This window comes from Tachyglossus aculeatus, chromosome 19 (genome assembly GCF_015852505.1).
Source record: "Tachyglossus aculeatus isolate mTacAcu1 chromosome 19, mTacAcu1.pri, whole genome shotgun sequence".
Taxonomy (NCBI): Eukaryota; Metazoa; Chordata; class Mammalia; order Monotremata; family Tachyglossidae; genus Tachyglossus; species Tachyglossus aculeatus.
The window spans coordinates 30,615,225-30,639,741 of NC_052084.1; the positions used below are offsets into that span (position 1 = coordinate 30,615,225).

The following is a 24,517-nucleotide window of genomic DNA, read 5'->3' on the forward strand; positions in this document are numbered from 1 at the left end:
CCACTGGTAGTTAGTGAGCGCTTCCTGTGTGCAGAGCACTGTACTAAGCGCTTGGGAGAGTACAATACAGCAGAGTTGGTAGACACGTTTCCTGCCCACACAATTCTGGCTTCCAGTAGCTATTGTGGCAGCTGAACAAAAAGTGGCAGATGTGAATAGATCATTCACCTTCAACTTTCCATTTCGATGAACTGACTTCAGTTTTCCACCCTTCATCCAGGTTCATACCTACCTAAGAGCATTCATGCCCTCTTGAAATGAGTGAGGGGGTTGAGGGAGGGGGACAATGGTGGTTCCCTAGAGTATCTTCCTGGGAAGATAAAACAGTAGAGAGCTTTCAAGTCGAAACCCAAACTAGACCCCTGAAAATAGCAAAAGTTTCCATTCACGCAACATCCTAATGGGCTACGTGTACAGAAAATCACGAGGACAAAGCACTCCCAAGTAGAATTTAGTTAGCGCAAAACATGACAGTTGCTGGAAAACACCCAAGTTCCAAAAAAAACGTTAAGAGCTGAGACTAATTTCAATGGAATCTTTCACGGTCATTTTAAAATAAAATACCTACGGGCTGGTGAGCACCCTGGTAATATCTGAGCAACGCTGCTGCTTCTGTCCCTGGGTACCATCCTGGCTCAGCTCAAGGAAAGCCATTCTGGTATGGACCATTTAGTAGGGTGGACTGTCTGGACTGGAAGGAGAAAAGGCCCTGGGCCTTCAGCGTTTCCTACCATGCATCCCCCAGAAGCAGATTGGCAGCATGGAATTTTCTCGATACCTTGGTTTGCAGTATATAATTTTCTTGACTCAGCCGCAGAATTTCTTTTTCTTGTTTTCCTTTCATTTCTTCCATCTTATTCACCAGCTCTATCTCTTTCTGTTGGAAGGTGGCTTTAATCTGCTCAATTACTGTCTGTGCCCCATTCCATTTCTCCTCCGCTTCTTGAACTCTTTTCAGCATGTATAATTCTCTCTCCCGGCTTCCACCTGGGGGTAACAAGGGATCCTATGGAGACATAATTTTTATTTCATTACAGCAGATGTACATAAAAAGACCAAGATTACCCTCTAAGCAGAAAAATCAGAAGATTGAAAATGATTCAATAAATAGTGTTCCTTCACTTGAAACCAATCGGTGCTAAATGACCATTACTTAATTATCTTTTGTATAAAGTAAACTTCCTATGGGTTGTTTCACCAGGGAAGAATTGCTTATACTATTTTGTAAAGGGGAAAAGTTCTGACCACCCATTCCAAATTCCACATACTCACATGTTCCCCCGGCCTAGAAGAGTCTACTTTTGCTACAGCCTGCAATAGGAGGTCATCAGCCGTCAGTTTGGTGGCTTCAGCAGCTACTAGACTGTCAGATTTCAGAGATGGTCTCGCTGCAGTAGCCGACCGGATTACTTTTGTTGTAGAGAATGTTTCTAAATTAAAAAAAAAAATCAAGAGCAACATTCAGTGTCACACTCTTAGCTCTGGCACTCTGCTATGTTCACTTTAACTGTAAATGAGCGTCTTGCCTGCAAAAAACCTTCATAATAATAATGATGACAATAATAATAATAATAATAATATTCAAGTGCTTACTATGTGGCACGCATACTTAGTGCTGAGAAAGATGTAAGGTCAGACAGAGTTCCTATCTCAACATTGGGCTCCTAGTCCAAGTGTGAAGTAGAACAGGTATTTAATCCCCATTTTACAGATGAGGAAATTGAGGTACAGAGAAATGAAGTGGCTTGCCCAAAGTCACACAGCTGGCAAGAGGCAGATCCAGATTCTCTGATTTCTAGGACCATGCTCTCTGCACCAGGACATGTTGCTTCTCACACTGCTCTTTGTAAAACCGCTGAACACCTACATGCCTATTATACTTGGTACCCTGGGGACATTACTGGCAGGAACCAATTCCTTCTCCGCATGCTCATCCGTAGTTCTTGCCTCAAGACTTCATTATCACCATCATCACAAACTAAAGAAAATGGGGATGAATATCCATATGACAATTAAGAACTAATTAAAAGAACCCTCTACTGAGAAAAAAAAAGAACCCACACCTCCAAAGTATACTTCCATCAACCACCAATAATTTAAAATTAACTGCCGAACTTCTACAGATAGTGACAGGAGATAGAATCAATGGCACTTATTGAGCACTTACTGTGTGCAGAGCACTGTACCTAGCACTTGAGAGAGTACAATAAGGTAGAGTTTGGTAGGCATGTTGCCTGCCCACAATGAGCTTACAGTATAGAGGAGGAGATAGGCATTAAAATTTTGGATATGTTGGATAAGTGCATAGACTATGCACAAGGGAGAGGAAGTCGGGGAAAAGAGGTATTGATTGGCAAAGGCCTCTTGGAGGAGATATGACTATAGTGCATATATTAAAATATGTATATTACATATACTCTGGAAAGGCAGTTTGTGGGCATCAAATCGTCCCTGTATTCAACTGATAGTATGAATAAACTGAATCTTGGAAAATTTCACAAAGTTAATTTATATAAAAAGAATTGGGAGTAGAGGGATCTGCGAATGGGTGAAGAATCCTGAAATTCATATAAAACTCTTAATTCTTTCTACAGATTATGAATGGCTGCTGGAGATATTTGATTTCCAATTTTGAAGGAGCACACAAGTCAATTAAACAGTTGGCTGTTAATCTGTATGTCTGAGATGTCAAAACTATATTAACAAGAACTAGATCTCAGTGAAAATACAGGCACGGATGGCTATAAAAAACATCTATGAAGGTTCTGAATTCCCTCACTTTTATGAGAAATGTCTGAGTCTCTCTCTGGAAAAACAAGATGTGTAGTGAATAATAGATTAAGAGCAAAATCAATATTATTTCTAGTCACGGCACCCTCAAAAAAGATGATTCATTTGCAATTGTTTGATTTTATGAGGATAAGAGACTTAAGTCACAACAAATGTAGAAAAATTACACTATCTCTGTGACAAAGAAATACTGCTTTGGCCACTGCTTCAAAAAAAGACTGAGGTAATGAATCTTTAAATCTAATGGCTTTCTGAGGGAAAAAAATAGCCATAAAAAGAGAAGTCAAAATTTATGACAGCTCCTGAATGTAAAAGTCAGTGAAGCCAAATTTCCCCTCACTTAGCAATTTATTTGGGCAAGCAGTATGACTCTCCATGCCAGGAATGGTCTAAGGGCTAAATCTGTCCGTCCCTGCCCTAGGTGAACGCCATCATAAACAATTTAACAATTAACAGAAGCCGTGGACTATTAAAGTCTGCATTAGAAGACATCGAACCGAGTTTTCTCTGTTCTCATTCCAACAAGAACATCCAGGATGTTGGACACGTTCTCTAAGACTGCCACTTGTGCACTGGCTTTCATCTTTGGGTAGGGACTGTCTCTATATGTTGCCAACTTGTACTTCCCAAGCGCTTAGTACAGTGCTCTGCACACAGTAAGCGCTCAATAAATACGATTGATGATGATCTGAAAAATCCAGAACTGAAGATCTCTGAAGTCCAGGCTGCCTAGGTCTGAGCCACCAGATAGGGTAAACCACTGGTGGGCAGCAATTGTGTCTAACAACTCGATCATACTGTGCTCTCCCAAGTGCAGTATTCGGCACATAATAAGTGCTCAATAAATGCCACTGATTGATTGATCGGTACCTCCTCCTTCTGGCCCCTGAACTGCTAGTCCCACTTCCAGGAAGGAGGAAAAGAGCCAAAGAGGCTGATTTTGCCATTTCCTAACCTTCCCTCTTCCCTTCTGATCAGTGGGAAGGGTTGGAGGGAGGGGAACTAAACTTTTTAGTAAATAGCATCTTCCACCAAAAGAAATTCGCCACTCAATAAATAACATTGATTGATTGATTTCCGTTATTTCTATCGAGAACCACCCTCTGAGATGGACAAAGAAGATAATATTAAACATACAGGTTTCTGAACTGCTAAAAACTCCTACTGCCATTACACAGAGATCTTAGCTGTGACGGAATGTCCAAAATAAAATGAATAAATTACATGAGTTATACCTTTTTGCCTTGCTTTATCTGGAGGAGATCTCATTTTCAGGCTTGCCTTTTTCATTACGTCCTTTGATGCTTTTTTTTCACTGACAGTAGAAAACGGTTTGAATGGTGAATTTGATTTACCGTACCCAGAGCTCTTAACTGATCCATAAAGGCCACTTTGAGGCTTTTTATTACAAAATACCGGAATACCCTTGATCTTTTTGTATGTTGTTTGTTTGCTGACCATAGTATCCGCAGCATCCTTCTCCCTAGAGCTGGGTCGTGATCCAAAGCCCTGCAGAGAACAATCACAGTTTCACACAAGCAGAAGGTACTGCAGTTTAGAAGGCAGCTTTACAGGAGCAGTAACCATACTCTCAAGAATTCAGGTTCATAGAGGAACCTTCTTGGAAGACACACCTAGAAGGCCCATAGAATACCTCAGGGCTAAGTCAGGGTCTTGGTCAAAAAGAGCAAGGTTAGTTGGAAAGGAGAATAGGGAAGGATTCAAAAAAGGGTTTTTGCCACATGTGTAATGCAAATAGATTTCCATTACAGAAAGGTTTGCAGGCATAAGCAGTAAAGGTAAGGCATGCATTTTGCAAAAGAAGACGCTTTACAACAAAAGTGATTCATCTACCAGCCCCCCGTACACAGTAAGCACTTAGCAAGTACCATAATTATTATTTATTATGCCGAATGGTTCTGGGCCTCATTTTCAGACAAAAATGATAATAATGATGGTATCTGTTAAGCACTTCCTCTGGACCAAGCCCTGTTCTGTGCACTGAAGTTAAATAGGTCAGACACAGTCTCTGCCTTACGTAGGGCTCACTGTCCAATTAGGAGGGAGAATAGGTGAGGAAACTGAGGCACAGAGGAGATAAGTGCCTTGCCCAAGTTCACACTACAACAGGTGGCAAAGCCAGGATTAGAACCCAGGTCTTCTGATTCCACAGACTTGTGTTCTTTCAACTAGACCACACTGGTTCTCCCAAATGATGGACCAAAATGATGACTTCTGTGGAGTTTTGGTGTGAAACAAAGATGTTAGAAATCCTGGCTAGGCTCTTAATTAGGTACATTTTTGTAGGAATTTCTATATGTCTGGAGAACAGCAAGAAAAGTAAAAAAATAAATTGTATGCTGCTTGGGAAAACTTGAACTCTCCCCTTCTACCTCAGAGCCTGTTCAAGTACCTATTAAGTTAAACTGGCTGATATTGGAGTACGTTCTTATTTATAGGTAGCTTAAATAACTTTGCTTTTTTAAAAATATACAATATTACTTACTTGATTATTCTTGTTTTCTTGTTGTGACACTAAGGACAACTTTTTTCTCAGAATATCAAGATACATTTTATCCATCTTTTCTTCCTCAACAGCCGTTCTCTGATAGCTTTCTTCACTAGCTTCATTCCCTGCTGTTTGTAATAATGGATTCTTCTCATTCTTTTTTTCAAGGCAATAATCTAAATGCTGCTTTTCCTGAGCCACTTCATTCAGACTCTCCTCACGTGGTAAATGGTCAGTCGATCTGTTTGGACTACAACATAAAATGGCACATCAGAGCTGGTACTATCAATCAATCCACAATCAATCATATTTACTGAGCACTTACAATGTGCAGAGCGCTGCACTGAGGCTTGGGAAAGTACGACATCACACAATTGGTAGACACATTCCCTGCCCTCAACGAGCTCATGGGGGAGACAGACATTAATATAAATTATAACTATGTACATAAATGCTGTGGGGTTGAGGAGGAGGTGAATAAAGGGTACAAAATCCAAGTGCAAGGATGATGCAGAAGGGAGTGCACATTTAGTTCATCTGCACATTTCCAATGTATATTTGTTTTTGCCTCCAAAATTATTTGCTAATTCAGTACATTTGCAATGGGAATATTCTTTCTTTATATGGCTCTCTGAAGCAAATGGGGATTGGAAATTTATACCCATAAACATCCCAAATGGAAACCCAATGTCTTTCTGTAACTCATTGATATCCTAACAGAGATATTTCCTAACTGGAATACAGGGATTTCTTTCATGTGAATAGATGTTCCAGGCAAAAAGCAATATTGTAGGGTACGAGAGAAATGTGATTATTCCTGTCAATAAAAACTACACAGTAGCTTGAAAAGAAGGAAAAAAAAATCACCAATTCTAACATAGTAAAGTAAGCTTTAACGATTACCCCATTTTGAATGAAACTTCTCTGCAAATCTTCAATTGTGAGGCGTTTCCAATTTAGGAAACAAGATTTTAAAATGTGAGGATGAAAATGACACGATTTTAACTTGCTTCCATGAATTTTTGAACCATTTTCCGTGGGGTCCAGCCTTAATTAACTAATGATGACATTTGCTGAGTACTTACTAGGCATCTGGCACTTTTCTAAACAATGGGGTAGATACATAGTCCCTGTCCCACATGGGGCTCACAGTCTGAGTAGGACTTATGTCCTCCTCAGAAAAATACAGCCGGCACGAGGAGAAGATTCCTTTGGCCATGCAGTCTGAGGCCTCTCCTCCACGCAAATCCCGGGGTCCCACAGTGACAGCACCCTGCTCCTGCCCACCATGGGGGGATGAAGGGGGAGATGTCAAGCCCTTTCCCCCAGGCCCTGGAATTGCAGGAGATACACCAGCACACTTTCCTAGCATTCAGAACACTGGGAAAGTTGGGACTGTTGCATTAGGGTTAACGTCCTACAGTCCTGAAAACGTTCTTTAGCACTACTCTATACTGCAATTCTTGTCTGTATTGTTGTACTTGCTTTGTTTATTTATTGGCTTGGCTCTATCAGGCTATTCCCCCCACCAGTCTCCACCCCACTTTAAAAATGCAAGCCCTCGCTGGGTTAGGGATCGTGTCCAAAGCATTCATTCATTCAGTTGTATTTATTGAGCGCTTACTGTGTGCAGAGCACTGTACTAAAATCAATATTTATATACTGCTCCCCAGGCTTAGCGCAACGTTTTATTCAAAGTGCTCGACAAATGCAATAAAGAAATAGAAATTTGATCATCAGGACTGAAAGTGGGGGCTTCCAGATACATCCAAATCAATGTCTCCCCTGGAGACCCCAGAAGATGCTTGAAGGAATAACGTGATGTCTGTTCCCTAGACATCCACCTTCATGGCTATGAGGATACCATTTTAACGTTCATCACTGTCATCAATAATGGTATTTATTGAGCACTTACTGGGTTCAGTGCACAGTACTAAAGCACTTGGGAGAATACAATTCATTACAACGCGATAGTTGGCAGACATATTCCCTGCCCACAGCAGGCTAACATGCCTAGCTTTTTCCCCTAATTACCAAGCAGCATGGCCTAGTGGACAGAGCACGGGCCTGGAACTCAGAAGGACCTAGATTCTAATCCCAGCTCTGCCACTTGTCTGCTGTGTGACCTTGGGCAAGTCACTTAACTTCTCTGTGCCTCAGTTAGCTCATCTATAAAATGGGGATAAAGCTTATGAGCCCCATGTCGAACATGAACTATGTCCAACTACTCCAGCACTTAGTACAGTGCCTGGCACATAGTAAGCAGTTTGAGACTGCCATAAGATCGATTTAACCCTTCTCAAGTATTCTTAATTTACCCTCTAATAACACATCCTTAAAGCTATTCAATTGCTTTTTGGCCATACTAATATTTTCTGTCAGCAGGGGTACAGGTGTATTCTTTGGCTTCTCCCCCTTCCTCTGTTCTTCTGAGTTAGACCCCATTTGGAGGCAACGTGGGGTGAGGCAGAACAAGCAAGCATGGTTCTAGGAGGAGGAGGATGGTAGGAGATCAGAAAGCCTAACTCAAATATTAACTAAAAATAACGTATAAGGAGAAAATAATTGTTCTGAAATGACTGAAGGATCCTAAAATCCCCAAGAATGTTTCACAAGAACCTGGTACCTGGCAGGTCGCAGGTTAAAACCTCTGCCAAAAAGTGAATCCGCTTTGATAGGCTTCATCAGTTCCTCCACGGTGGGCAAGTCTGAGAAAAGAAATGAGTTGTGGGCTGGTCAGAATTTTACTTTAAGCAACAAAGAAGTAGAGTAGGTTACAGTTATTTCTTTTTTAAATGGTTTAAAAGGCTGTAAACAAAAACAAGAGAGACATTTTTCCCAGCTAAGTCATTAATCTACATTCATGTTCAAATTATTAATACTAACTTTACCAGATTCAGTAGTAGAGATATGTTTTGAACACTTTTCACTGTCTTGAGGAACAGCTTCAGAGCCCGTGGCATTTTCTATTGCACTGCTTTGAATTCTTTGTTCATCTGTATCTCCCAGAGACTGATCAATATGATAATATGCCTGCTGCAGTGCCTCAATGTCACTGTTGGTTTGTCCATAAGAACCACCTGTTGGAAATAAACGTAATTCCCTCAGTGACATTTCATTAGAAATCTGCCGCCCAAAATTAGATTCACCTTCTGTTAAAACCAGCATTATGAGCAAATCCGAGTAATTTAGCAATCCAGAAGCAGTAGGTTCGTGCAGATGACCTTTCAACTTTTATTCTGTGATTATATTGAAAGTCCATTGTGCTGTATGTGTAAAATTACTCTGGTTCAGGCTGGCACTTAACCTGATTTTAGGTCGAAAGCATCGAAAGCACTGCTCTCAGTGAAACGGTCTGAATCGCTGGCATGTCTTCTTCCTATGTATTGTGCCTAGGATATCAGCAGACAGTAGCTCATGATTACGATTCTCAGCTAGTTTTCACGGTGTTCTTAGCCTGCTGAGTTGGAAAAGTGGATTCTGGTGTCACAAGCAAGGTTGAACAACCTTTATCTATCGTGTAGTCAGTCCTGTTTCCACCTGGTAGTGATGGGGGGGAAAAGGTACATTCAAGTCTCATTTGGCCAGTCACATTATCATGGAGTAGACTTATGATCTCAATGGATTCCCTAAGGCCACAAAATTTGCTTAGTGGTTGGTGGAGCCTTAGGTCTTTTGATGGCATGCAATACTTTTGCAAAATTCATGACGTAGGAATTTTAACCAATAGGAGATATTCTAATTTATGTGTGGCAATTAGAGGTGCAAGACATACTCTGAGTGACTGGCACAGGATCACAAACACCATCTAACCCTGCAAACAGTGGTCTCAATTACAACAAATTAGAGGACAAACCCTAAGAGTTAAAAAGAACTGTTCCTTCAACCACACTCTAACCGTTGGGCTGGAAAACCATGAAGAATCATCTTTCACATTCAAGGCCGATAGTCATATGAATCCGGTTAAACCCTTCTATTTGAAAAAATAAAAACCACTGAGATTACCTCTACCTGAGGGAAGTTCAGCAGCTTTCAGGAGGGTTATTGGTTTTAAAAAACTTATTTCTACTTGGGAGGAGACCTCTAGCAGCCTGTGAGGATTTCAAATCCCATTCAGGAAATCATGGCTGCCCTGAATAATGGTCCACTCGGGGACTGAGGTGTGGCCTCCAAAACCACGGCACTAATATACATATCCTTATAATCGACTATCTTTCCTATCTGCCATTTATTTTAATATCTGTCTCCCCCTGTAGACTGTGAGCTCCTTGTGAGTAGGGATCGTGTCTACCAACTCTATTGTTTCTGAGGAGGTTCCAGGCAAATTTATTGCTACAGTATATAGTAAGCCCTTTGAGGGCAGGGATTATGTCTACTAGTCATAGTAGTAAGCATTTTCGGAGCACCTACTTGGTGCAGTGCACTGTATTAGGTGCTTGGGGAAGTACGGAAAAATTAAGTGACGGATTACCTGTCCACAAAAAGTTTACACTCTAATGGGGAAGGCAAACAAAAATATTTACAAGTTGAGGGATCAAGAATAAAGTGGACATAAACATGAGTGTTTAAGTAAGATGTAAATAAATTCACAGTGCTAGAGATGGCTAAAGGAAGATAGGGTTCAGGGTTTTCACTGTACTCTCCCAAGTGCTCAGCACAGTGTCAGTACTGTACAGAGTAAGTACTCGAGAAATACTATTAATCGATTTCCCACTAAAAAATAAATTGACCTCATAAGACAAAGAAAACCAACCTTCTTTTCCCCATTTGCCTTCTCCGTATGCTTTTATTATAACTATTTCCTTTCACTGAAACTTATTACGCAGAAAGGAAATGAGAAAATAAAATGAGATATTTTCTAAGGATAACACGGATAAAATGAAATGGAATTTTATAAACTTTGTCTCTTCACTTTTTATCTTGACTTCTTTATCATCACCCACGGGGGCAACATATTACATTTGTACAATTGAGTAGATTGCTTAATCCCCCTAGTGACATCAGTTTTGTTTGATATAACGGGAAATGTGGGCCACAAATAATGATGTCAGGGCAAAAAGAAATGCTTTAGATAAAAGCTTGCTTAAATATAATTTTTTTCTAAAATGCTAGGCAGCTTAGAACCCCCCAAAAGGATTTGAAAGCACCAACACTGTAGAAAGAATGTAATTCAAGTGGAGTTTGACGACTTGCTAGTAATCAAATTATAGAAAAATAATCAGCTCATATTCTATAGGCATTGCAGTAATCCCTTTCAGTTCACAAAGAGTGTTTTTTGGTTTGTTTTTTGAAATAATACCATCCTGAACATGCTAGGACTCAGATCACCTTCCTAAAAGCATCACTTGGCCTATCATAGCTCGCTCCATTGTTTCCCTGTGTTGCTGCAACAAACAAAATCTCTCCACAACCAGCTCTCCACCATCTGGCCCACTTTGCCTACCTGCTCTCCTCACTTGCTGTTCTTTCTAGCTGTAACTCACTCTTGCCTCTTCGCCTACATCCCTCACTCATGCTGTTTTCCTGACTTGGAACTCCTCTCCCCAAATCAGCTACACCACAGCTCTTCCACATTCAAATCTCTCCTAAAATCCCACTTACTCCAACGAGCTTTTTCCAATTAATCAAAGACACTGAATACATATTTACTGTGGATAGAGCACTGTATTAAACACTCGGGAGCGTACAATATAACCCAGTTGGTAGACATGGTCCCTGCCCACAATAAGCTTACAGACTAGAGCTGACAGTCACCACACCTCTCAGTATCCTCTGTCCTGGCAACAGTGCAAGGACATTTGTGTGCAGGACAATACTTCAGCTAGCATCATTCTGGGCTCAGAGGAGACCAATATCTATTATATAGCACCCTGAATTGCAGACTTAGGATGCAAGTGCCCCAGTCATTTGTGAAATAGCTTTATGTTGGGTGTGCAGGAAAGAGGGACCTTGATACTTAAGAAGGACACTAAAGCAAATACACAAACTGAAAAAAAAAAACCCCAATAAACAATCACCACACTGGCCCAGAAAGGGCCATTAAGAGGTATCCAAGAATACAGATGAGACAAAATAGTGAAAAGAGGGTATTCTTTTTTAAATTCTTATTTTCATGAAGTTGATAGTAGGGGCTTGAATTTCATTTTATAATTGCTGATGCCTGCCCGGAATTCAGCCTGTTCTCTCGGTCCCCAAAAGAAACAAGTTTAAGACTTTGAGAGGCGATGAAATATTTCAAGGCTGGCTTTAATCGAACAATTTCACAATCGGGTACTTTCATTAGTAAAGGAAATTTCAAGTTATCCATAAAACCACCTTTTAACTTAGAGTGGTCTACGAGCTGAAGTTGAATTTAACTAGAACAGGGGAAAATAGGACAAGAGATCATGTCTATTAGCTGTTCTGATTCCAGCTCTGCCATATGCATTTCTTACAGCACTGAAGATCTCCTACTGATGCCACAAATTTGCTAGCTTTTAGTGACACCGCATGTCAAGTGATTGTATTGTCAAACCTTCCAGTCTCTTGGCACAGCCTTTCCCACAAAGGAGAAGATGAGCGAAGAGGGGAAGATTAACAGAACAAAGTAAAGTCAAGGTTCATCTATGTTGCAGAAAAGAACAAGCCTGAGAAACAGCATGACCTAGTTGATAGAGCATGGGCTTAGGAGTCAGAAGGACCTGGGTTCTAATCTCGTCTCCTCCACTTGTCTGTTGTGTGTCCTCGGGTAAGTCACTTAACTTCTCTGTGCCTCAGTTCCCTCACCTGCAAAATGAGGATTACACTGTGAGCCCCATGTGGGACAGGGTCAGTGAACAACCTGAATAGCTTGTATCTACCCCAGCGCTTAGTACGGTGCCTGGCACATAGTAAATGCTTAACAAATACCATTTATAAAAAAAAGAAAAAAAAAATCCCAATTACTTTCAATTTAACCAGCATTAAGTGTGTGTACAAATTAAAAGTGTTATTACCTGTTCCTGCCATTTCACTATCAATGATGGCTTCTGGGTGTGCTGGTAATTCAGGGGTTGTTCTGCCTTGTCGGGAAACAGGAGAGTCTGCGACTGAGTCTAATGAATCGAGCAGTACGACTACAAGGATGTAAAAAAAGGGAAAACATGGAAGACTGTAAAACCATTTTGTGCTTTCTGGGATTTGGCAATCAAATCTGAGGACAAAACCAGACTTTTCTTACCCTAGGAAATATGTAATATTTACCTTTAGCCAGCATGCCAGTTTTTTCTTCTTCCTAAATTAAGATTGGGAGAAATGATTCAAGGGAATTTGATACAAAACCCCAAGAAAAAATATTAACACGTTATTAAAATCCCCTATTCCACGGTGTTGTATACAAATTCATAGTGTGCTGGTATGAACACCATGTGAGAGTTATAAACAATATTTTCTAAAAATACTGTCTCCCACTAAGGAATGTCATACAAACTTCACATGCAGAGTTTGAGCAGAGTGTACAGTATGGTTGAACAAAGTGTACTGAGGAAAAAAAAATATTTCAAAAATAAAACTATTACTAAAATCCGTTTGATGAAGATATTCACAAATGGAAAATACACTAGAACTCCATAGTGGCAGATTAGAAATGTATGTAGTATATATTATTTGTCAAATTTCAAGCATATAATAATCTGATATTTCTCCACACAATGGACATCTTGAACCTGACTTCATTGATGAACATCTCTGTATGTTACATCTGACTTTAAGGGCATTCTGTAAGTGGTGAAAGAGAGAGCAATGCTGTTCTCTATAACCTTTTGATGTACCTGTGTTGGAATAGCTTTGTTTTCTATCGATTTGGGAGTTTGCTTGGCTTCACTCTCTTCATCTTCAGTAGTCAAAAACGCAATAGCATCTCCTTCTTCAAAGTCGTCACTATACTTTTCTGAACGAGAACACAATTAAACAACTCCCCCAAATTCAATTCCCAGACTACCATGCTAATTTGCAAATGAAGTACAGCTTTCAACCCCATATCCCCCCAGATAAACATTAAGTGCTTAGTACACTGCTCTTTCTGGATAAAATTCATTTGTGTAAAAGGCTCATGAAACTTTACTCTTCCCAAGGATATTTTTTTTTCCATTATTTCCTGTATTTCTATAGCCCTGACTCAAGACTTTTAATATAATAAAAAAGCTCAGTCTTTTAATATAACAATTCAGTATACTAATTTCCCATTCCTCAACTATAGGGCAATTGGGCTGTGTTGAAAAAGAAAGGATGGATGGGGAGGAAGGGAAGGGAAAGATACTAACCCACGAGAACTGCAATAGCGTCAGTCCCACAGGAATGATTGTGGCCAGAAAAGTGTGGGGTTCTCGAGTTTTTGGAGCATATCTGTCCTGCTAGGATAAGTCTATCTGCATCAGAAGATCCATTTCTTTGTTCTACGTAAGGCTAGGTTTCCAGCCTATACTGACTGTATCCGGAGGGGAAAAAACTCATAATTTGAGGGGTAAAGGGAAACAATTGATGTACACGTGAGGAATTTGACTCTAAACTAGAGAATACAGGAAAAGAGAGCTGAACGGGACCTCAAAAGATCACTTGGTCCAGCCCCGTACCCCAGAACAGATTCTTGTCTCAGTGCTAAATTTGGTCACTTCTCCTTTTGTGACCCAAATGCCCAACTTGCAAACGGAAGACAGGCATAACTGATCAACGCCCATATTCCCAGGATCACCCAACTCAATTTGAGGTCTGACCTGGGGATGGATGGGGCCAAGTGAGAGCCCACAGCTATAACAAGCTCTCTGTTGCATCCTTTGCCATCTTGATGTCCTCTCCTATCTTCCTACTTTCTCCCGTCCCCCTAAACCGGGAATGTGATGCTGGGTTGGGACAATTAGCCTCACTGATACCATAAGCTCAAAGCATTGCAACTAAAATCCCTGTTCTCCTCCCGAAGGACGCCCTAGTTAAGACACAATCAGAAGACCTGATGTCTCTCCCGTTGTCCTCCTCCCTCCCTTACTTCTGCAGAGTTTTGGTACGGGGATGGGTAGGAGCATCAAGTGGAAGAGTGGAAGCCCGGATGTACAGGAGGGCAGTCATGACGCTGTTTCCCCCAAAATCCCTTTAATGTCATTGTGAGAGGCTGGATGAACTACTGGTCTGATCCAGTATGACAATTTTAGGGCCCTATTTCCTAATGACTGTACCTATTTACATCCTGCAGGGTCTGAACGAAAACCAATTGAGAGGAATATGATCCACTTTATTGATGAAGAGACTGAGGCTCATCATCATTAAGTAATTTGCTCAGGGCATCAGAGTCCAGAACTCTATGCCCAGTTTCCTCACTCTCAGTCCAGTACCTTTTTCACTAGAGTACAGGCTTTTTTTTTTTTTAAACTGATGCTACTTTCCTCTAACAATTTCTTTTTGAGGTCTCACACAAATGTAACAGACAGGAGGCCTTAACAATAAGACTAATATGGAATTACCTGATATCTCTTCGAGTTTAGAGTCATCCTCATTTTCTTCTTCGGGTGATTTTACATAATTTCTGCATAAAACACAGTCACTTCATTAATAGCAGAAAACACATTCATCATACAGTCCCCTGAATATATTCACGAATAAGTTGCCCAGTTATCTCCCAAATGCTCTTTTCTTAAATGCCTTTGTATTATTTAGCAAATGTAAGAGACGGGTGGAAAGAACCAAGGCTCTGCAGACTCTCGGACTGAGAAGGGTGGATGAACCAGGGGAAAGACAGCCTCCTATGGCAATGTTTGTGACTCTCTTTGGATTTTACTGGAGTTCTGCACTCAACTGTACCCATAAAACTGGTGTTTTATGTTAGACTGAGCCCCAGTGCAGATAATCCTCAGCACTTATGTACATATCCTTATAATCAGTTGCTTCCCTTATTCGTAATTTAATGTCTGTCTACCCTACTAGACTATAAGCTCCTCGAGGACAGGGATCGTGTGTACCAACTGTATTGTACTCTCCCAAGCGAGAGCTCAATAAATACCACTTATTGACTGACTCCTGAAAGTCCACAGTTGATTTCTGCCTGGGATTGTTGTTGCTGCCAGCTGGGTGCCACCAAGACCGAGGATCAGTAAACTCACAGCGAAGATGTTGGGGATGTGTCCAGTCCATTGGGAATGCAGACTTGGTGTTCCCACCGAGTCAGGTGTCTCCATCTTCTAACCCCCACTCCCAGGACCCCCCATCACCACAAAGATAAACGAACAACCACTCTAAAAGAGTAATCTGAGCCATGGTTTGAGCAGAGACACCAACCCTTCTTTTGCCTCCTCCCTTCAACTAATACAAATGTACTGAGATCTGAAAAATAGGAAAATTCAATTATCCAGACTTTCTACCGATCTTGAAGCAATGACTTCTTAAATGGTACTCTAGAGCCCTGGGAAAGCTTCTGTGGCTTCCAAAGTCACCCAACTAAAGCCACAGTGCAGTCTCTCAACAGGGTGAATATGGCTCATTAAGTCTAAACATATTTTTTTTTCCAAAATCCAGCTCTCTGGCCTCAAAGTGATTTTACAAAACTTAAAACATCGTTTTCAAAATGACAACAAAAGCAATTTTTCTGAGGAACTTCCACCATGCATTATCCAACTGGGAATCTTCTTAGAAAAGACTTCTGAGAAAGGAGAGAGAGAGTAAACTGTTTTTCAGTGTTGCATCCTGTTTTTATACTTACCCACCCTAATTAGCTGAACTTCTGTACCAACATTCAATAGTTATTAAAAGGCAACACTAAAGATGTAGGTTGCAAATGTAATACAAAGAAATTCAAATGCATTTTTTGTTCTCAAAACACAAACTTTGTTATCTTCCAATAGACCACACTGTTTTCAATCACTGCACTGGGATCAACTGTTTTGCAATTCAGTTTCAATTATCAGCTATTGCAATCGATATAATCTTCCCCTTACCACACTAGCAAAAGAATAATACATTTGAGTTAACCTTTTGGGTATGTTATTTGGCATTACCGAAAAAAACCTTTAAACTGTGTTGGGCTGTTTGAATCCAGTTCTTTGTTTACTCCTGAATAATCAATGGTAGATGTGATGCCTTTTTGAAATCTAGCCAAAAATCTTTCCTTCGCTTCTTGTTCTTCCAATGTATCCAGTCCAATTCCAAAAGCACTGTGATTGGGCCCAGAAGCCAAAATTGAATCTAAATGACAAACACAAACTCCTTTTATCTGTGCACAGAAGTTTCAATGACAACTTCAAAAGCACACCCCCATAAAAATGTTGAGAATTAAAAACCAGCTGTTGCTTCCTCTCCTCTTCTTCTCCCCAAAAGCCCAGAAGCCACAGAATAATAAACTTATATAAATGAGCTGGAAGGCACCTCCAGAGACTATTGTTTCAGTTCTGAGTTGTCCCCTACTAAATCTTTCTAGGGATATGGGGTTGTCTCTTCTATTCTTACTGCTCCTCGAGAAAGAGGTACATGAGTCTAGGTTACCACTCTCCCCACAATTTAAATGGAGCTACACTAACTGGCCAACAACTTAACCACCTATTTCCTTGGAGACCTCTTACCATTTGTTTCCAAGCTGTCTCTGCTTAGGTTGGATGTCCCACTGCTTTTGTGGAGTTGCATTATTTCAGCAGATTCTTCCACCACAGTCTTCACCATAGGCTGCGAAGTCTTCTGTGATTTCAAGAAGTGCCCACTGGCTCCAAGAACTCCTAGAAATGGAAATCGAGGTGGCATGAATGTGTTTTGCTGGGCAGGTGATTCTGAATGCAATGGAGAGTGTTGATGAGCATCTACTATGAATGAGAAAACTTTGTGTTGGACACAATGTGAACACGGAGGCTGGAGGGCAACCTTCACTTCTGAAGTGGGGGGGAGGAGAGTGTGTGTGTGTGTGTGTGTGTGTGTGTGTGTGTGTGTGTGTGTGTGTGTGTGCAGGTGTCTGGGTGTGGGGCGGGGAGAGACAGATGGGATGGGACTCAACGGTTTCATCTCTGTCTGAGCACCTCAAGCACACTATTATTTTGACTATTAATTACCATTATGATCCTCCTAGTGACGCTTAGCCCTTACCAAGTTTAAAGGGGAGGTGCCAGAAGAAAGGGAGCAAACTCCTCCTGGAAATTAGGATAATAATTATGGCATCTGTTAAGCATTTAATGTGCCAAGCACTGAACTAAGCATTGGGGTAGATACAATATAAGCAGATTTGACACGGTCTACCTGCCACAAGGGGTTCACAATCTAAGAAGTGAAGGTGGGAGAAAAAGATCAGGTAGCTTACTCCCACTTTTACAGATGGGGAAACTGAGGCACAAAGAAAGTGACTTGCCCAAGGTCACGCTGAAACATCTCCGCTCCTCTACCAGGCTTGCTGAAACCTCTAATAATAATAATGATGATCGTTAATAGTAATAATAATGGCATTTGTTAAGCGCTTACTATATGCCAAGCACTGGGGCTCACAGTCCAAGCACGAGGGAGAACAGGGATTGAATCCCCATTCTGCAGATGAAAAAATGAGACCCAGAGAAGTGAAGTGACCCAGGTTCTCTGACTTCCAGGGATGTGCTTTTTCCACTGGGCCATGCTGCTCCTACTTAATGCCCTAACACCCTCTGGAAGGTTTCCAAATGGGGTCCGATGGCTTCCGGTGCCATTAAAATTTCCTATGAGGCATCAGGAATTCAGGTGAGGAGGCAGAGTCATCAAGGAGCCAGTTAAACGAACCGGAGCTGTGTGGCCTATTGACTGATGGATGGACAAAGGAAGTCCAGGAGCTCTTTGGTTTGATTATAATAATAATGATGGTATTTGTTAAGCGCTTACTATGTGCAAAGCACTGTTCTAAGTGCTGGGGAGGTTACAAGGTGAGCAGGTTGTCCCACGGGGGGCTCACGGTTTTTTAATCCCCATTTTACAGATGAGGTAACTGAGGCACAGAGAAGTTCAGTGACTTGCCTAAAGTCACACAGCTGACAGTAGGTGGAGCCGGGATTTGAACCCATGACCTCTGACTCCAAAGCCCGTGCTCTTTCCACTGAGCCACGCTGCTTCTTCTGATTATCTGAATCAGCAAGCTCTCCCACAGTGTGTGTGTGCGAGCACACAAGGTGGTGGCTGGCCTTCACACCCCCACCCCAAGGTTAAGGGTGCGTCCAACTATTTCTGTCTACCAAAGTATCCTGGATTAAAATGTGACATTCCTTACCATTGTCTAGACTGTAAACTCATTGTGGGCAGGAAACATGTCTATCAACTCTGTTACACTGTAGTCTTCCAAGCGCTTAGTTCAGTGCTCTGCTCACAGTAAGTGCTCAATAAATACGACTGATTGATGACAGTGAAGGGCCCTCTGGTGTATAGCTGAGATTAATGTCCTCTAATAATGATAATGAAAATTGTGGTAATTAAGTGCTTACTAGCTGCTAAATCACTGCACTAAGTGCTGGGGTAAATATAATTCAACCAGATCAGACATAATCCCTGTCCCACTTGGGCTCACAATCTAAGGGGGAAGGAGAACAGGTCCCCCTTATACACATGAGGAGACTGAGGCACAGAGAAGTTATGTGACTTGCCCAAGGTCACCCAGCAATTACATGGTGGAGCTGGGATTAAGGCCCAAATCCTCTGGCTCGCAGGCCTGTGCTCTTTCCACTAAGCCACCTTGTTTCTCCCATGCCTAAATGTACCTAACTGGAAAAAATGCTAATTTGTATTCCCAAAGTAGAGTGCTCCCTTTAAAATGGGCTCCTTACTTCTACAGCAGATACACTAAGTTACCTTTTCTGTTTGGAGGGTCAGAGACATTTCCTCCTTTGTTGTTTAAGATTGCATTTTTCTCAAGTTCAAAAATGGCAGCAGGAATTGGTGAGCCACCTGTAGCAATGAGAGGGATTTTCTCTAAACCCTCTACAGGTTAACAGTGACTCTTCTATAAAAGTGTACTACATATTTAACATCAGGCATCTATCTCTGCAAAATTATTAAATTTGAGAGAGAACTGAGGTATTTTTCCATTCAAGTAATTCAGTATTCTTAACTTCTTCTAAATCTTTCTTCCTGTTTTCCATACCAGTGTCTTCCTTCCAACCTTGCCTGCTATTTTTCCATTTGTTAAGGAGTAGAACATTTAATATCAAGCAAATCAACTCTTTTACACAATTGCAGCTTGAGTGAATAAAAAGATGAATTTAATACTGCTCTACTGCTACTCTGCTTACTTCCACTGAAACCAGATGAAATAAAGAGCAGTCTGAATTCACTCAATCGACAGAGCCAAACTATTTCTATTCTACTTCTATTCTAAAGAAAGCCACAAGTTGACAGATACCAAAATCAGTATTAGGAAACTAAAGCTAATCGAATGCCATACTGGAAACTTGAGAGTCATCTGTTATTTAGGTTTTTTTAGTTATGTCAATATTCTTTTCTATTCCTCGCTTCTCTCTTCCCAGGTTGATACACTTTTTAGTCTGAAGAGCTTAAGAAAAAAGTCAAGGGGAATTTTTTTTTCTTGCAGAGTATTTGTCAAAACTCCACAACAGAAGAAAGGCCTTGACTGGCACCTTGTGGGCAAAATGATTTAGAGACAGACAAAAAATTTACCGCCATCATCAGAATCATCCTCAGTTATCCACCACGGCGCTGGATCTTTTTTCTTCGATTTCCTTTTCCTTGGCTTCCCAAGGGACTCCAGAACACTTGGTGTCTTCGAGCTTTCAATGGAGTCATCCGAAAGATCCTGAAAAATGAATGAATCAGCAAGTCTACTGTCAGAAAAAAATATTCTAATATGTTGGCTGTGCGCCTTTTAGTAAATAAATGAGAATTTTATGGGAAAACACAAGAGCCAGTAATCAATACTGGGTTTCAACAATGTACACTTCCTTTCAATTGAGTTACATGAAAGCCTGCTGCTATAGCATTTTGATGACAGAATTCATTGTACTAGAGAATATTACCAGGCAAACACACACGAACTAGTCCGGAAGCCACAACAGTCAAATGTTTGTGAAAAATGGCATTAATGGAAAAAAACAACAACAGCCTCGGAGTGGCAAACCTGGTTAGGCAGGAGTGAGAGTGAAGAGATTAGGAAGAGATTAGGAAGAGAAGGGAGGAGCCACTTTGGAGAGTCAGGGTGCGCAGGAATGCTCCTGGATAAAGGGGAGGGGAGCTGGTCTCCTCTAAAGCGGGCAACCTGCCACTGGCTCTTCCCAAGAAGATGGCAAAGCTGGCTAGAAATCAAAAGGCTGGAATGTCAGATCAAATGAGCCCTTGGGAGTGGGGGAATGGAGGGAGAGAGGAAGAGGAGGAGGAAGGCTACTGAGATTCGGGTTGGGAGTCCTCTATGGTCCGGGCCAGACAACGGGCAGCAGAGAGTGTTTGGCAGTGAAAATGGGGTTGCTCCCACAGGCAAGGGATGAGGGTCTTTGACAGGTCTTACTTGCTGCTGCTATGAGCATATATAGGAGGAATTAGAGATGCTTTACACTGACGTACAATACTACAGAAACAGATTTATTGCATTTGCAATGGAAGGCGGACAGACCTGTGAAATACATCATGCACATTTTCATGATCAGTTACCATTTGATATCAGGTCTGCTGAAAGAAATAAAGCTAAAGAAAAGGATTAACATCAACTATTAAGCTTCTCCTGGCATTTTAAACTAGGGCATTAGAAAAACTTGCTCCAATTTTTTGTGAAAATCTCTGAAGAGTGCTTCAATTCATCAATCAATTGCACTTACTGAGCACTTACCAATAATAATGATGACATTTATTAAGTGCTTACTATGTGCAAAGCACTGTTCTAAGCGCTGGGGAGTTTACGAGGTGATCAGGTTGTCCCATGGGGGGCACAGTCTTAATCCCCATTTTACAGATGAGGGAACTGAGGCCCAGAGAAGTGAAGTGACTTGCCCAAAGTCACACAGCTGACAATTGGAAGAGCTGGGATTTGAACCCATGAACTCTGACTCCAAAGCCCGGGCTCCTTCCAGTGAGCCACGCTGCACAGCACTGTACTAAGTGCTTGGGAGAGTACACTATAACAGACATATTCCCTGCCCACATCGAGCTCACAGGCTAAAGGGGGAGACAAACATTAACATAAATAAATTACAGATATGCACATAAGTGCTGTGGGGCTGAGGAAGGGGGGAATAAGGGGGCAAATCAGGGCACTGCAGAAGGCAGTGGGAAAAGAGGAAGTTTTCAAACTAGCTTCCCTAGCCAAGGACCATGAAAACATTCTGTTCCCGCAGATGAATGACTCTGGCACTATCAGATGGGATGTGGACAGTGGGAGAAGTCAGGAGGGAGAGAGAGATGGGATGGGGAGGTGGGATAGGGGGAGACTCTTCTGGTTTCAGAAGCTTTGCTCCCTGTTAAGGACAGAGCTTGGAGCTGTCAAAGTGGCAGCCAGGGAGAGGGAAGTACCTCCTCTATCTCAAATCAATCAAACAAGGGCATTTATTGTGCACTTACCGCAGGTAGCATACTATACTGAATGCACAATACAATGCAGTTGGTGGCCACGATCCCTCCCCACAAGGAGCTTACACCACTCAGACTACATCAACCAAACAAACCCAGAATCCCCACTGGAACCTCTCCTGTTTCTGCAGACTACATTCAGGGGTCCACACCACATTACACCACATTTTCACGTAAAACTGTTTCGGAGCCAGATCGATAGCACTTGATACAAAACTCTGAAAGAAACCTGGAATAACCCCATCACTGAGAATGAAAACAATCTAAAACAAAACAAAACCATCAAGAGGATTCTTCCAACACATGCCATGCACTTGGATTATTAAACCAATCAGAGCAGCTGGAAAAATATGAAAGCAACTCGGAAGGGAAAGCACATATAGTTCAGCCCACTTCGACTCCCAAGCAACTCGGTCAAAAAAATTTCTCGTACTTTCACATTCCTAATATCTGCTCAATAAGTGACCAGTTCAGAATAATTTCCTTACTCCAGTCACAACTGAATTACGGGAACACAGTCCCGAGTGACCTCAGTGATTCTGTACAGCTTTATGTTATTGACAGGGACTTGATGCAATGTTCTGTTATCACTTGCTGTTTCTTTTATGACTCATTGTATCCTCCACTCTGTGAGCAAGGCCTGGGATGAGGCAGATACTCCTTGGAGTACCATAACCAAAGAAACTGAAACCCCCAGATGTTGCGAATGAGCTCTGGAAACTTTCTCTGTCCAACCATCTTGTCAACTGCAAATTGTAAAGTCACAGCTGGAAAAGAAAACTCTGAAATAAAAAATTACTAACATGTTCTTCCCACCGTGTCAGCTGCCCGATCACAGAGACTGTTCCAGTTCAGCTAGTTTCCCTGAATACTCTGGGCTTTCAAAAGAAAGCTTGGCAGAGAAGATTTTTCAGAGAAGAAACTTTGATATCTGCCTTCAAAAGCTAAGCAAATCCCAGCTGGAATTAAATGGATTTCTTCATAATCAGCAGTAAAAACATTAAAGACTTATGCAGAGAGCAAGCATCAGTACAATTCTCCAAAGACCCCAATTTTTTAATCTTTTATGGGCAATACAAAACTTCAAGTTCTCCTTGTTTTTTTCTTTCCAACTTGTAGAACTATGGATTGTTTATAGGTTCATTTTCCCTTGCGGAATACAGCTGCAAAGTTGACCTCAAGGATATGAGGGTTGATAACTTTGCCTGCATCTCAGCTTGGTCTACAGTGACCAAGTGATGAATAGAGACATCTACCCCAATCATTTAGACACATCAAAGAAAAAGCGAGTACTTGGGCCTTCTTTTTGTTTTCTACTTTGAGCAAATTCCCTAGAAATTTCTCAACTCTTACTGCACTCTGAGAAGTATATTTAAAAAAAAAAACACCTATGTGCCCTGTTGTCTGGTTCAAATAGCCACTCAGTGCTCCAGTCATTAATGAGTGACATCACCCAGTAACCGCTGAATGTTACCAACAAACCCAGGGGGCCACAAAAAATATCCTCCGGTGGGGAGAAGGTAATCACAGCGGGCAGAGAAACAGTGGTAGGGACCCTGACAATACCACAGGTCAAAGAAGACTCCTGATGGCACCATTAGTGACCTTGGACACTTGGGGCTAATGAGAGAAAGTGGGTAACAGTAATAGTATTTGTACAGTTTTCTGAGTGCAGAGCACTGCACTAAGGGCTGGGAAAATGCTCTGCGAAAAGCACTGGAAAAGAATAAACAGGTGGGATTGACATGGTTTCCCTGGCCCTTGGTGGGGGCAGTGGGGCTCACCATCTTGGTGAGAAGGAGGATCAGTTTACCCTCCTCCCCAAAGGGAAGAACAAGACTCAGGGAAGAGGAGAGGAGAAGCCCTGAGACAGTGGTTGGGAGGGATCTAGGAAGGCTAAATTCACGTTATCGTACTCACGAAGTTCTCCCAGATTCCACTAGCATAATGGTCTATTCGAATTTCTAGTATCTTCAATGACTTTTTTAAAAAAAAGTCTTTCCCACTATGATAGAGTACTGTTTTGACATTTTCAAAGACAGAATTCAATCGTTCAAAGATGGCTTTTTACTTAGATTTTTCAAAACATTCACTTTTCAAAATCTCTTTGAGACGTCTCTCAAATGCAGGGCAACTTCAAATTAATCAGTAACTGCTAGACATTTTGGCTCTTGGTTCAAGAACAGACCATGAAACTCTATACCAAACTGAAAATCTATGCGGTTGTTAGAGCACAACATAACACAATACAGCAGAAACTTTCCCTGCCCACAATGAGCTTAGAGTCTAGAGCTGTAAAGGCCCATAACAAGCTCTCTGGGCCTACTAGGGAAGATAAATTGATTTTTTCAAGGCTGTCCCCTACAAACCACAGTCAATATCCACCAGCAGGGCCCAAATCCCCCAAAAGAAGTCCTGGATTGCAGTCAGTTTGTTCACTCTGAAGTATCTATTGACCATTTACTGGTGCCCCGGGTACCTAACGTAGACAAGAGTACTGCACTGATGATGACATGACGACTGTGGTTTTTGCTGAGTGCCAACTATGTGTCAAGCCCTGTTCTACGCTCTGAGGTATACAAAATAATCAGGTCGGACACAGTCCCTGCCTCACAAGGGGCTCACAGCCTAAGCAAGCACTGATGGCTACTGGACGCAGAGAACTCTACCAAGTGCTGGGGAAAGGTAAGAATGATAATCCGTGGCCCACTCAAG

General features: G+C 41.5%; 1 protein-coding gene and 1 long non-coding RNA gene across 4 annotated transcripts in view; one reads left to right on the forward strand and one right to left on the reverse strand.

Moving 5' to 3' along the window:
* The window catches only part of LOC119940936, a 28,899-nt gene extending 16,921 nt beyond the window's left edge, over nucleotides 1-11,978 (forward strand). Inside the window, exons 3-5 of one of the 2 annotated variants that reach the window (XR_005455068.1) lie at nucleotides 2,595-3,013; nucleotides 5,468-5,578; nucleotides 11,736-11,978. This is a non-coding gene — a long non-coding RNA (uncharacterized LOC119940936). The remainder of the gene's footprint in view (nucleotides 1-2,594; nucleotides 3,014-5,467; nucleotides 5,579-11,735) is intronic. The other variant, XR_005455069.1, reaches the window with a different exon arrangement.
* The window catches only part of CEP162 (centrosomal protein 162), a 54,351-nt gene that overhangs the window by 21,059 nt on the left and 8,775 nt on the right, over nucleotides 1-24,517 (reverse strand). Inside the window, exons 3-16 of one of the 2 annotated variants that reach the window (XM_038761333.1) lie at nucleotides 19,907-20,042; nucleotides 19,082-19,177; nucleotides 16,858-17,007; nucleotides 16,297-16,483; nucleotides 14,770-14,831; nucleotides 13,087-13,205; nucleotides 12,521-12,551; nucleotides 12,274-12,393; nucleotides 8,191-8,379; nucleotides 7,926-8,007; nucleotides 5,297-5,549; nucleotides 4,026-4,299; nucleotides 1,273-1,430; nucleotides 779-1,006 (exon numbers count right to left, since the gene is read on the reverse strand). In XM_038761333.1, coding sequence (XP_038617261.1) covers nucleotides 779-1,006; nucleotides 1,273-1,430; nucleotides 4,026-4,299; nucleotides 5,297-5,549; nucleotides 7,926-8,007; nucleotides 8,191-8,379; nucleotides 12,274-12,393; nucleotides 12,521-12,551; nucleotides 13,087-13,205; nucleotides 14,770-14,831; nucleotides 16,297-16,483; nucleotides 16,858-17,007; nucleotides 19,082-19,177; nucleotides 19,907-20,042 — 2,085 coding nt within the window. The remainder of the gene's footprint in view (nucleotides 1-778; nucleotides 1,007-1,272; nucleotides 1,431-4,025; nucleotides 4,300-5,296; nucleotides 5,550-7,925; nucleotides 8,008-8,190; nucleotides 8,380-12,273; nucleotides 12,394-12,520; nucleotides 12,552-13,086; nucleotides 13,206-14,769; nucleotides 14,832-16,296; nucleotides 16,484-16,857; nucleotides 17,008-19,081; nucleotides 19,178-19,906; nucleotides 20,043-24,517) is intronic. The other variant, XM_038761334.1, reaches the window with a different exon arrangement.